The sequence below is a fragment of the Haliotis rufescens genome, unplaced genomic scaffold, assembly GCF_023055435.1.
Source record: "Haliotis rufescens isolate VD_foot unplaced genomic scaffold, xgHalRufe1.0.p SCAF_23, whole genome shotgun sequence".
NCBI classification, from domain to species: domain Eukaryota; kingdom Metazoa; phylum Mollusca; class Gastropoda; order Lepetellida; family Haliotidae; genus Haliotis; species Haliotis rufescens.
The window spans coordinates 5439155-5453556 of NW_025963924.1; the positions used below are offsets into that span (position 1 = coordinate 5439155).

The 14402-nt window shown below is 39.1% G+C and overlaps 1 protein-coding gene across 1 annotated transcript; it reads left to right on the top strand.

Annotated features, from left to right (window-relative positions):
- Nucleotides 1-14: 14 nt before the first annotated feature.
- On the top strand, nucleotides 15-4328 carry LOC124146587 (dnaJ homolog subfamily B member 9-like). The gene is made up of 4 exons (XM_046516940.2): nucleotides 15-165; nucleotides 866-1094; nucleotides 1747-2328; nucleotides 3339-4328. The coding sequence occupies exons 2-4, from the start codon at nucleotides 875-877 to the stop codon at nucleotides 3404-3406; spliced, it is 870 nt and encodes a 289-aa protein (XP_046372896.2). The 5' UTR covers nucleotides 15-165; nucleotides 866-874; the 3' UTR covers nucleotides 3407-4328.
- Nucleotides 4329-14402: the final 10074 nt, after the last annotated feature.

Genomic DNA, 14402 nt, shown 5'->3' on the forward strand with positions numbered 1-14402 from the left:
AAATCAACCAATCAGGAAGAAAGTCGTGTACTTCCGCTTTAGTGATGACTGACGTTCAGGCATAGAGACTTGTCACGTTAGTTAAACGCATGAAACGCTGCAAGACGGATGCTTGCCAACTGTCACTGATAGCCAAGGACACATTACAGAAGGACTAAATAGAAGGTATTGATGCTACGATTGTTGTATATGTGCTTATTTGTTGATGATATATTGACGTTGTCATAGCGTAGAACACTTCTGCTCGGAGGAGTCAACCAGCTGATAACTAACTAGGCCTATATGACTGTTAGTATTAATGCTCTCGTAAACTCCGATGTCACTTTTAATCATTGTGTTCCTACATATATTGATGTATGTATATCGGTACACAATGTCAGTTCACAACATCTGTTCATGGACGTAACTGGGATGATCAAAGGTTTCGCTGCTGATGAGTAAACGAAACAAGAAAAACACCATGTAGCATACCATACTATGACCTATTTCATCATCGAAATGTCAGATTCGTGTGGCAGTAACAAGATGTGTCTAGAGCTGAAGGAAGCAACCATATGCTATAAGAAATAACTACTTGTAAAATTCCGAAGTTTAGTTGGAATTTCTTATTCTAAACAGACAACTGACACAATTGGTGAAGGTGTGTGGTGATAGGCATGTTGGAGCCATATCGTTTCAACAAGTTATTTTGTTATGCCTTAGGAGTCTGAGACAAGGAAGTGGTTTGCAACTTAGCCAGGTAGGTATGTAGGTGGTTTATTTGTACAGGTAGACAACTTATCTGTTTATGTCAGTGATAACAGTATGTTTTAAATTGTATCGCGTGTACATGGAAGCTAATCAACATTTTGTTGTTGTTTTTCAGTTTGTCAAAATGAAGTGTGACCAGTTGGTTCTGTTATCTACACTTTGGAGTTGTGTAATATTTGACATCACATATGGAAAGGGTGACTACTATGAGATTCTTGGAGTTAAGAGAGATGCATCACAAAAGGCAATAAAGAAGGCCTTTAGAAAACTTGCATTGAAGCATCACCCAGATAAGAACAAGGATGACCCAGAGGCAGAGACAAAATTCATTGAAATTGCTAAAGGTAAAATTATTATTCTTACTACTTTGTATTTTGTAATATAAACTTTCTATGAAGTTACTATAGTCATACTTGTTAAACAACAAAAGGGAGTCTTGTCTCCGTCAATCCAAGTCAGCTTAAGACTGCTTATTCAAACAACACTTTACTGGCAAATAATTCATGGATACCCTGATTTAATGTAAATACAGGATCTCAGATTGAAATCTGGAAGTGATTTCACCAAATGATCAAGTGGGACATAATCTTTTCTCCCCAAAACTGCTAAAAGTTTTGTATTTGATCTGAAGTCCTTATTCAAAGTTTACTTTCAATAATGCAACTTTAACATATTTGGAGCTATTACAGTGATTGATCATAATGAATCTCAGTGGGGTATCACTATAAAAGTGGCAGAAGTCTCAAACAGCAAATGCATACATGTACATCGCCATATGAGTACACTAATCTTGAATGTGACGTTAGACCCCATTTCTCCTCACTTGAAACAAAGAGAGCTTTCATGGACTTGCCCAGGATGCCAAATGGCCCATGTGTATCTTCAGATGATTTATTCTTATTGATCTTGTTCAATGCTGCTGGTGTAATGTAATTAGAGCCCAGCTTATCATAAATCAGTCAAGCTATTGTTCACAATTTCTTTGTTTTCTTACAGCCTATGAAACATTGTCTGATGAAAAGAAGAGGAAGAACTATGATATGTTTGGAGAAACCGGGGATGGACCAAATGGAGGAAATGGGGGACATGGGAGAGGAGGGTTCAACTTCAACTTTGATGAGTTTTTCAAAAATTTTGATGAGGCTTTTAAAGCTCATCAGGGAGCACATCATCATCACCACCAACAACAGCATCAACATCATCATCAGAAGGCACATGGAGGGTTTGGGGGCGGTTTTTTCAACTTTGATGATTTCTTTGATGACGATGAAGACATGTTTGGATTCAATACATTCGGAGACATGGACTCAGGTTTTGGATTTCATCATAATCACTATACTAAAGAGGCCAATGACCACTTCGGTCAGCATAATGCTTTCCATAAGGCGCACACTGCACATGCACATGCTCATGCTCATCAAGCACGGCAACAAGCTCAGCAAGCACATCAACGCGCTCAGCAGGCACACAAACGTGCACAACAGCAGCACGCTCAAGCACAACAGCAACATTTTCAGCATGGGAACCATCAAGATTATCAACACATTAACCAACACACAAGCGGCTTCGGTGGAAGTGGTATGTTTCAAAGATTGTTTTTGGTGGATTAGATAGTCCTGTTGTCCCAAGGCATGTACATTGCTGTAAATGGAGATTCCCAGACTTTTCACTGGCCAAGAGTTTTACTGACGTTTATTTTTTCACATGGTCAGAAGCCATTAGCCCATTATTATTAGTACACAAGCCTCTGTGGCTCGCTTACTTTGTCATGTTTATGTGGTGGTGATTAGGCGACTCTGAGAGTGTGGGTTCGAATCCCGAATGGGACTCAACCCCCAAAAGTGCTAGAATCTGTACCTTACTAGGAAAGTGTGATCCCGAATATAACATTTCTCCCATTATTTATTTATTTATTTATTTATTTATTTATATCATTTATATATATCATTTATATATATCATTTATATCATTTATATCATTTATTTATATTTATCATTTATTTATTTATATCATTTATTGATATCATTTATTTATATCATTATTTTTATTGGCGCAAGTGGCCCAGTTTTCTAATGTGCCATAATTCATTGAACAGAGTTTTGTCCCTTGAGCACACCAGAAACATTTGTGAGTTCGCATCCCGATTCACCCGACTTAAGTTTGTAGGTTTGTCGGCACCGTACCTTGCTTGTGGGTTTCACCAAAGTGGTATATGTCTGAGACCTGCATCACTTCAGACTTTCCTTGCACATTAAACTGACACGCCGTGATATAACTGGAATACTGTTCAACATGTTCAAAGTGATGCTAAGCCCAACTCACTCACTATTATTATTATTATTATTATTATTAAAAAGCAACCACTGACACTCCTAACCATGTATCTATTTCTGACCAAAGTAGACATATTAATTGCCAGAATAGAAATTACAATTTACAATAGTTCTATTGAATCAAACAGGCAAGTAATGTTTGTGTCCTCTAAGGTATACGATTGTCAGCATGAACTATTCACTCCCGCACTCTTTCTTCCATCATGTTGGTATGCAAATACTAGTTATTAATATTGATTTCAATTGCTGTTTCAGGTCAATCGTGTCGAACCGTCACTCAGCGTATAGGAAACATGGTCACAACACACACAGTATGCTCTTGATCCGTTCTGCAGGACAGTGGTTAATTTATGCAAATTTATGCAAGGAAGTTCTTCATAAATTGAACTCAAGGGACAGAGTGTGTGTTGACAGTTCCTAAACTCATATCTGCCCGATGTCTTTCACAGCCTTAAACATGGAACTCTTCCTAAGCAATGTCCTTATCTTCATCATTGTACAATAACAGCAAACGCTCCTACAGACCAGAAGATGGACTAATGGCCTCATCCTGCTTGGTAGGCCTCAGCTGATGACGTTTTGGTGTTATATTTTTGAAGGTCTAAAATGGATTTTTACTACATCAAAATGGTGATTTTTCTGTGCCTTTAAAGGGAGACAAGGCTTCACGGTTTGTTGTCAATGCTTGTTAAGGGTCTTAGTGTTGAAGTTTGTTAATTGAAATTTAGATATTCTCACTGTTAATTGGGGTAATCACAATGTTTGATTACACAGACAATGGTGTTTGAGTGCCTTGAATCAAAGGACAAGAGGTGATAAGGCCCTTTTTTTGGCACACCATGCTCACAGGATGTGCATAATTGAAGAAGTCTACTTTAGAAATTCATACGTCAGTGTGCATGGTTTTCAGTTTCTGTGAAACCCATGTTAATCTGGAAACTGCACCTCACGAGCAATTACTTTGAAGAACATTAAATTATGTTAAAAAAACAATGCTCTGTAATCTTAAAATGTGCCAATATGTACATTCTCATTGGGGAGATCTTGCTATTCGACTTGCTTCAAGTTTTATTTTGATGTTTGAAAAATATGCCTTTTTCATCGATTTCTGCCATTTCTTTGGGGCACGGGTGGCCCAGTCGTCTAAGGCGCCGCGATTCGCTGTGCAGAGTTGTATCCCTTGGACATGCCAGAAACATATGATTATAGGTTTGAATCCTGGTTCATTCCGATTATGTTTCTAGGTTTGTCAGCACCATACCCGTGCTCGTGGGTTACAACGAAGTGGTAAACGTCTGAGACCGGCATCACTTCATGCTTCCCTCCCACATCAAGCTCACATCTGTGACAAAACTGGAATACTGTTACAAGCAGCGTTAAACCGTACACACTCACTCACTCTGCCATTTCTGTGTCAAACACTGCAAGTGTATCAAAGAAGAGAGGTTTTTTGGTCAAACATTCGACCATTCATACCACTGTTACAAAATATTTCGTAACTTTCAAATTTGATATTTCCAGTGGGTCAACATGGTCTTATCTAACCTTGCTCTTTGCATGGACTCTTCAGTCCAAAGATCAGTTTGTCTGTTTGGTGAACTATATTATCGTATATCAGTTTTATTGCATTTCTTTCCAAATAGGTACACCATCTGTGATTTGTGACTTCCTAGCTGTCACGCCAGTTAGAAAGTTTTGTTGTTGTTTGAACCTGTTCTCAGTCTCATTAGAATTGGATCTCTTACTCTGATCCCTCTCTGCGTGACAATCTGAGGACACTACCTTCGGAGGTCGTATCAGGTGACCTTTGGAATCAGTGTCAAGGCTTCTTAATTCTTGGTACAAATAATTGAATCATTCAGACCATATCTGATTTCTGTATCTCGAAAATGAACTTTAGACAGGTTCCGAATGTAGATAAATAAGGCCTCTAAATTTTGTTGTGGCTATTTTATATGACCTGTTATTTCTGAGTTACCATCGAAAGGAATATTTGTGGGTTTCATTTGTACAAATCAAATTTCTGAAACGGCGTTCTGATTGGCTGAACCACCCATGCATTATTCAATAAGATTGGTTAGTCAAATGTCACTCAGGGCTTACCTGAGGTATCTCCAAATGAGTTCTCAGATCTTAACCCAGTGAGGTATCAGAGATCAGATTTGAGTGAGATCGTGAGAACTTGTGTGTGCAGCTAAGTCAAAACGTTTGTATTATGTGGATCAGCACCAAGGAGCTATTTTTCAAAGACATGATTCCGGTGCCTAGTCGTCTAAAGCACCCAATGTCCATTCTTAATTAGTTACCACCGGTTGAAGTAAACAGATTTAACACCCTTGTTATATTTAACAATGTTGCATTTAATTTATTCTTTGATATGATAATTTATTAATTGCTAGAGGGGGCCCAGTCGTCTAAGGTGGCACGATTCGCTGTGCAGAGTTGTGCCCCTAGGGCACGCCAGAAACCTATGATTGTGGGTTCGAATCCCGGTTCGCCCCGATTATGTTTCTAGGTTTGTCAGCACCATACCCGTGCTCGTTGGTTTCACCGAAGTGGTAAACGTCTGAAGCCTGCATCACTCCGGGCTTTCCTCCAACATTAAGCTGACACGCCATGGTATAACTGGAATACTGTTAAAAGTGACGTAAACCCAACTCATTCACTCACTTGCTAGCCTTCAAGAGTCCTACTATGATCTCATATGTTGTAATTGGTATGTTATAACATGAACAGTAGTGAACACAGTCTTTGTTGCTGATTGTTATTCTCGTGGTAAGGAAGCATGGCTGTCCATATTCCTGCTATGAGTAATGGTGAGACGGTGAGAGTCCTAACGCTACGTCATGTTTATCACCAGCTGACTAGTGTATTCATTCCTGATATTTTGAAAGTCTTGGTTTCAAATACTATGCTCTGTTTTGCTCATAATATTTTAAGCTGGAGCAGTTTAGGGTTAAGTTTTTTTAATACTGCTCCATCTGATAAAAGTGAGGCTCATGATGTCAATCCTGGATTGTCTGGTCCAATCTTGGTTATTTACACGAAGCTGGAATATTGGCGATTGCAGCCTTATACAAACAACAAACAATTACAAGGTGAAGCTTATACCAGTGAAACTGTAACATAGGCTGGGCTTGTAGACATGACAACAGCATGTCACACACTGTTACTGGTGACATCCATATTAGGGAAGCCTTAGGGTGACAATGCTCATACTATCAACCACTGGTTTGTCTGGTCCAGGGTTTTTTTTCAAGCCGCCATAATATAGTTTAAATATTACTGAAACTAATTATTTTGGATGATAATTATGTCTCTATTTATGATCCATCTGTACATTCCTTAGTGTCAATGTTCAGGAATGATAAATGTTTGTGTTGTCTTTTAAAAAAAGAACAAATTCATGAACCATTCAGTTCTATTCATTTTAATATGCATAATATATTCACTCCCAGTGTACTTGGAAACATCTTCCCGAGTCAACTGACTATTTAAGTCCAGTTTCCACCCTGCCGAACCAGACTGCAATTCCTGGGCTCGATCGTAGTGCCACCCATGGCTATTACGAGTTATGTTCTATGCCTCTCCTATGGACCGATCGGATTCAACCTCTCGTATCAAATTTTAACTTTGATACCACTTATGTAGCATCGTGGTTAAAGCATTCGCTCGTCACACCAAATGCCCAGGTTCGGGTCCCCACATGGGTACAATGTGTGAAGCCCATCTCTGGTGTCCCCCGCCGTGATATTGCTGGAATATTGCTAAAAGCGGCGTAAACCCTAACTCACTCACTCTAATATTGATACTAAAGAGGAAACCAAAGCTTCTGTTAAGATATTACATTCTATGTGAAATTTAAATATTTTTTTATGATCAACTTTACATCAAAAAGTGAATCCTAATAATCAGAATGATAAAACTATTTTGTGAATAGATAAGCTCAACATTCAGAATGATTTCTCTCTGTAAGTTCAATATTGTTTTAGTCATGTTATTGTAAACATGAGTTTAACAACTGATTAGATGCAGTCATGTTTGTTTCATTGGTTTCATCCAAAATTAGAAACTGAGATGAAACGGAAACGAAAGCGGAATGATCAATGATGACCAAGGAATGCGATGAATACATTAGCTGGGACATGTCATGCTGGGACTTTAAATGTCCTCATATTGATATTTTGGAGCATCTGCGACGAATGACGAAGTTTGCTTTATGTTCATAAACCACAGCTGTTGAAGGTCAAGGACACAATACAGTGAATGACAGACCATACAGACATATATTCACCGACTAATGATTTATGGGAATTTGGAAGAAATTCTGAAAGATGTGTGACTAACCCTGTCTGGTTTCTGAATAAACACGAATTTAGGGTAGTGGTTGCTGTGGTTACTCTTTACCATGTTTATTCATTGAGTCGTCTAAATCAATATTGCTCACACATGAGTGTGTGTTAAAGAGTGTAGGATTAGAGTAGTGAGAATCTTAGATATATATGATGCAGTAAATATTATGTTTATCTTGCAGGGTGATATGTGATGTCAGTTTGTATAAACCAACAGCTGTGTAGGCAAGTTAGGCTGGCATTTATTTACTGGTGACTTTTTGACTATTTTTTTGGTAATCAAAAATAGATTCATTATTTTTTTTATTTTTGTGTGTTTATGATTGTTACAACTTAAAATCTTCAGATGAAGATGTGATGCATCAAAATATATTTACATGTATTTGAAGAGGTAAAAATATAGTGACTTTTCTCTTCCTATAGCGATGACAATATTGGTTAATGAAAGAAATGTATTTGGCTTCATAATCATCATATGGAGGTTTATGATTTTAGTGTTTTGTGGTTATAATTATACTAATATTATTCTTATCTGGCTAATCCGGTCTAAAGATGGTACTTGTTGTTGCCTTGCCTGGTGCACGGCATTTCCAATAGTGAATGTGCCAATTAGCTTCTAAATTTTGGGTAGGGCATTTGAAAGTATTTAAGAAATGTTAATCCTATGAGATCCTGCATTATTATCATCTTCCCGAGGCAAAAGTGTCAACTAGCCTTACTGGGGCGGTTGGGTTCAATTCCCGACATGGGTACAATGTGTGAAACCCATTTGTGGTGTCCCCCTCCGTGATATTTCTGGAATATTGTTATAAGCGGAGTAAAACCACACTCACTCACTCACCCAAAGTCTACAAGGCTTTGATATGGCCTCGTGGACATGCTTGCCTCGGAAGAGGATTATTTCAGGATTGTTGGTGGTTATGACTGTGTGTGGCTGTATTCATGGTATCATAAACAGACAAGGAGGGAAGTTCACCTCCAGAGGACATGTTGCTTTAAAGATTATCCTGAGAAAAATAATTTTCAATATGTTGAATGTTTGTGAAAGAGAATTAGCTTTAAAAATGTTAATTGTTTTACAAATTCCATATTGAATATGTATGTGCAGCGAGGGAGTAAAACTTCCTTGTCCATTGTGTGTTTGCTGAGAACTGTTTACTCTGAACAAGGTTGCAAATTGATGTAATCAGATATTGTCCCATGTCCATATATTTTTCCAGGGAATTTCTGATGAAGGGTGTAAACTCTAATAATGTATATAATATTGTGAAAATAAATGTTGACACAAAGAATATGTATGTTTGTTTTTGTAAGTATATATAGTTTTCTTGCTTATAAACTCCATGGTGTGCCCATGGATGTAATACACAAAATTACCCATTTAAGATCCCGGCAAGAATTGGTCTTCAGTAACCCATGATTGTCATTAGAGGCCACAAACAGGTGGTCAGACTCGCTGACTTGTTGATGCATTTCATGTATCCCAGTTGCATGGATCGATGCTCATGATGTCAATCACTGGATTGTCTGGTTCAGATGTGATTATTTACAGGCTCACTGACCTGGTTGATGCAGTTCATTGTGTCCCAGTTGCATGGATCGATGCTCATGATGTCAATCACTGGATTGTCTGGTTCTGACGTGATTATTTACAGGCTCACTGACCTGGTTGATGCAGTTCATTGTGTCCCAGTTGTGTGGATCGATGCTCATGATTTTAATCATTGGATTGTCTGGTCCAGAGTCCTACCTTAAATAACAAACAAAATCCACAAAACAAAATGGGTACTGGACGGCCACTATGACTGAAATTCATAGAGAAACAGGAAGTATGACTTAGGTAATAACCTAGACTGGAACCAGTCCCTGTATGAATTAAACATAATTTAAGAAAAACCTTAGTATATTTTCCCTCTTTCCTGTTGTGTTCGGCATGCATCTCAGAAATATTTCAAATTATTTTTTTATTGTTATATTTTGTTTGCTTGTTTAACTCATGATGCGTTATTTACATATTTTCATAAAATGGAGACTGATCCTGTCTAGAAATAACCTCTGCCGACCTTGTTGGTTGGTCGGCCATCAACCACTGGTTGGTGTGATTCAATGCAGGTATCAAGTGGAGCAGTCTACATGTCGCTAGCCTGGCACCCCACACAATTATTCAATAAGAAGACATTTATTATTGTATTGTGTCTCATGTTGTATTATAATATATCCAGAGTAAAATAGGCAAAAAAATGCCACCTCCGGCCTGCACAAGTGAATGTGGTTTTAGGCCGCTTTTAGCGGTATTCCAACAATATCAGGCGGGGAACACCCGAAATGGGCTTCACACATTGTACCCATGTGGGGAATCGAACCCCGGTCTTCAGTGTGAAAGAATGAACGCTTGAATCACTAGGCTACCCTAGCTCTTGGGGGCATACGAGGCACACAAGACAGTACAAGAGCATAGAATATACAATTCGATGATTTGGTATATAAACATTATGTGTCACTGTGTGTGTGTGTGCGTGCGCGCGCGTGTGTGTGTGTGTTGGAGAGGGGAGTGTCTTTGGCGTCTGAAGTGCAGTTTATATATCAATGATCACTCTACCGAATTTTGATGAATCGCTGCGAAAGGGCACATTAATACCGGAAGCATTTTCTCCGGAATTCGAAGATTGTTTTTGACATGCAACAGCGCTTGTCTCCCAAAATAAGGTGAGGTGAAATTGGGTTTAACGTCGTGTCCAAAATTGTTGCACTTATATAGCGACGTGGTGTGTGTGCGTGTGTGGCTGCTTGTACTATTCGGGACTGATGCCGATTTATAGTGCTAGCTCACTGAGATACCATGCCGCAGTTTAACATGAATACCCAACTCAGGCACAGTATACTGACTCCGAGCCGACCAGTCCTTGTTTTAGCCCCTTAATGCCGAGCGCCAGACAGGGTAACAACAAGTACCATCTTTTAACGTATTTTGGTATGACGCGGCCGGGGATTCTGGCGGACGCTCTACCACTAGACCACGGAGGCGGTCGTCTCCCAAAATAAACAGCTAAAGTCCCGGATGGCCAAACCAAAAGACCGGAAACAGCTAGTACACTTATTTTTTCCTAAGTCACGTGAAGATGTATTTGCAGTTATCCCTTGCTGAAACCAAATACCCAGCTGCCTCTTCCGGGTTACAGCAGATTGTTTGCACCCCTGCTGGTCATTAGAGCTTAATACATTGAGGACTGGGTGCTAAATGTGTAAATTAAAATGATTTCTATAGTGCCATGAATACAACTTGCGACCATTATATAGTAGTGCGGCAAGAGGTTCACAAACTTATTGTTAGTTATTAAATATACCACCTGTTCAACGGGTGTTAGCTGGAGGAATGAGAGATTTGCAAATTCTACATATTTCCACAAATCATACCTCAAGTCTCAAGTCACGGGCGGTGGGGTAGCCTAGTGGTAAAAGCGTTGGCTCGTCGCGTCGAAGGTCCGGGTTCCATTCCCCACATGGATACAATGTGTGGAGCCCATTTTCCGGTGTGACCCGCCGTGATATTGCTGGAACATTGCTAAAAGCGGCGTAAAACCATACTCACTCACTCACTCAATAACCTCTCACTCACTTACCCGTGAGATCCGGGGTAGATAGGTCTTCAGCAACCCATGCTTGCCGTAAAAGGAGACTATGCTTGTCGTAAGAGGAGACTAATGGGATCGGGTGGTCAGGCTCGCTGACTTGGTTGATGCATGTCATCGTATCCCATTTGCGTAGATCGATGTTCATGATGTCAATCAGTGGATTGACTCCATACTCGATTATATACAGACAGCCGTCATATAGCTGGAATATTGCTGTGTGCGGCATTAAACAACAAACAAACAATAATAACTAAAACATCTAAAGAAATTAACTTCTTCTTCAGTGTTATTAAAAAAATACAAATACGGACCTATAGTGGGACTACATGACACGCAATCCTACCTAATTCTATATCTAATGGCAAAGTACCGTTCGGGAATGTACTGAAAGTGTTACGCTGCAACCTATATGATAGTACACTGACATTAGTATCAGCAGCTAAGTGGTCTGTACGAAGTTTATTACCATTGAATTGACATCTAACATTCCATAGATCAGCAAGCTATTCCCTCTAATCTAGTGATAATAACCAAGATTTAGAACAGTTAAAATAAGCAAAAGAAATGATGAAAAGATCCGGAATGGGCAATTGAAGAGCAATTAACACATTAAGTACATCCTCCTCTGGACGCAATGAAAGACAGACCAAGGTAAGTACATCTGTTGAAACACACTATGCATACTTGCGCAGTAGTCTAACTCACAGTCCCAGAACCATATTACCTGAAAAATGGTCCAGCCCTTACTGGAATGCTACAGCTCTAAATGAGCAAGTCTAGATTTTTCTCAGGTTCTAAATCTTACATCTCACAGAGGCTACTTTTCAATGAGGCTATTTTTAGAGACCAAGCGTTAGTCTAACTTGATCAGTTGAAAGCGCATTAACAGAGGAATTTATAATCTGCAAAATTCACTGAGTTGTCAATACACGCACATATATTCCTCTTTAAATGACCCTTCTACACAAACTGTGACAACAGTCCCCATCAATATCGGGAGCAGCATAGAGGTACCGTAGCTACCATTTGAACCTGACCGCTAAGTTCCATACCGATATTTACAGATTTTCGACATTTATGTAATTTGACATTTCCAGTAGACCAAAAAGGGCCCTTATCCCACATCCTTTGATTTAATAAACTGTGACCAGAGCTGCAGATAAACTGTGTATTTGCGTAAAATACCCCTCCCCCCAAAAAAAACCCCCAAACAACAACACCAAAACAACAGCTATTCAAAACCCAATTACTTTCAATTAACTTGCATACAGAAACGCATGCATTAAATGAAAAACTCAATTGTTTGAAAACAGCACGCTTAAATACCCAACGAAGTTTTTTCAGCATGCGTACGACGGAGCTAATTTCCGAAACACAATTACGAGCTAATTTACTTTCCGAGTCAAGCCTGTATATAGAACCATTATATACTTCTAAAACATTATTTCATTTTTTTTAAATATCAAAATGTTTACTCATTTTGGGAAAAACCCAATAGAGTGATAAAGAGATGAGTGAAAAAAATATTGGTTACCAAATGAAAAATGTAATAACCCAATTAAAATAGAAACCATCGAGTAAAAACTCAATTGCTCAGAACGTTATCTGGAGCTGTGTGTGACTTTGTTACATATACGTACAGTGTACTGTAACACTAAGTCCATGGCCACTGTGAATATTAGTACATATTCATATGAAATGGCCAGACAAAAATGATTAATCAGCATACGAAGTCTATAGCCTACATTTGACTATGACGTAACGTAAAGAAATCAATTTCAACGTATGGTATCACTACGTGTCAATCTACAGTAGCTCGTTAAATCTGCGTGTAACTCTGTCGTCACGTGTAATCATCAAACCCTGGGGCCCGGGGCACCTGAACAGGGAGTGTCTTGTATACCCCCGCCCCAGGCTGCAATAAACTTAGGTCTGTTATGGTCGGGGTATTCAGATTGACATCTATGCCGATATACTGATCGCTGTACTGACACATAACTGAATATATTGAGTGATGTTAATTGTGACAGTTGACTCAGCGGTAAAATCTTTTGTGTCCTGTTCTATCGCCACGTCAGCGTACTGCCTAAGAGACTGGACGATCTAAAGTGACACGTGGCATAGATACGTTCAAAAAAATTCTTCTTCTGCATGCTTCAGCACTACAGCATCTTACGCATCTCGGAAAACAAACGATTTATAGGATTAAATTAATAAAAAAATTTACAACCCTGTGTTTTTGTTACCCAAATCCTACATTTAAGCGTATATGAAAAGACTGTATATACTATTTTGTTTGGTAAGGTTTGAAATCATGTAATTCTTGTTGTTTAACGCCGCACTTACAAATATTCCAGTTATATGACGGCGGTCAGTAAACAAACGAATCTGGACCAGACAATCTAGTGATTGACATCATGAACATCGATCCACGCAATTGGGATAGAATGACATGCATCTACCAAGTCCGCGATCCTGACCACCGATCCCGTTAGTCGCCTCTTTATACGACAAGCAGGGTTGCTGAAGACCAATTCTAACCCGGAACCTTCACATGAAATCATGAACCATATGCAGGCCATCAAGGGTATATACTAGTATATCAAGTCATGATTCCAAGTACAGTGTCAGATGGTCACGTGATACGTGGCTAGCTTTTGAGAAATAATATACATATTTAGGTACAAACCTGACTGAATTTCTTTTAATTTTGCAAATATATCTGAGCGTATATCAAAGAGGAGGGCGGGAACTGAGATGGAATAAAATTCAGGTTTCGATATTTTTGTAAAGTGAAAGCGGCTAGTCCGAAAATAGCGGGGTCTCGGTGGATATTTCTCAATTTTGGCTCACTTGATATGCTGGATGACCTGAAGAAAATGTGTTGAGTGACCGAAAAAATAACGATTTAGATCCAACAAAACAATATCTCAGCAGCTGTTGTCATGTTAACGGCGTACGTGGCAACACTGTGTGGCGTGTTGTTAAAATCTGTTAGTCAACATTGATCTACCTAGTGAAACGACGTACAAGCTGTGGCGGGATCCGGGAGGCGTTGTGTGTGCATAAAAGCCATGTCAACTCAGTGAAGTGGAATATAATACAAATGTTTTGATCCTGTATCGGTAAATCTCCCGAAGATCAATACTCAAACATATGTCAACATGTTTAGAGGCTCTGCCTAGCACATTCCGGAAAGTGGGTCAGGATTTGGAAACTAATGACTCCCCTCTAATACTTGTAATACTTTGGATGGCGCTCCACATGTCGTTTGTTTGTTTGTTTGTTGTTTAACGCCGCACTCAGCAATATTCCAGCTTTATGACAGCGGCCTG

Bases quoted from the DNA above. Each gene is read 5' to 3' on its own strand.
- LOC124146587 (XM_046516940.2), top strand. From the start codon at position 875: ATGAAGTGTGACCAGTTGGTTCTGTTATCTACACTTTGGAGTTGTGTA. The intron at 1,095-1,746 runs GTAAAATTATTA...GTTTTCTTACAG, and splicing joins ATTCATTGAAATTGCTAAAG to CCTATGAAACATTGTCTGAT. The intron at 2,329-3,338 runs GTATGTTTCAAA...TTGCTGTTTCAG, and splicing joins AAGCGGCTTCGGTGGAAGTG to GTCAATCGTGTCGAACCGTC.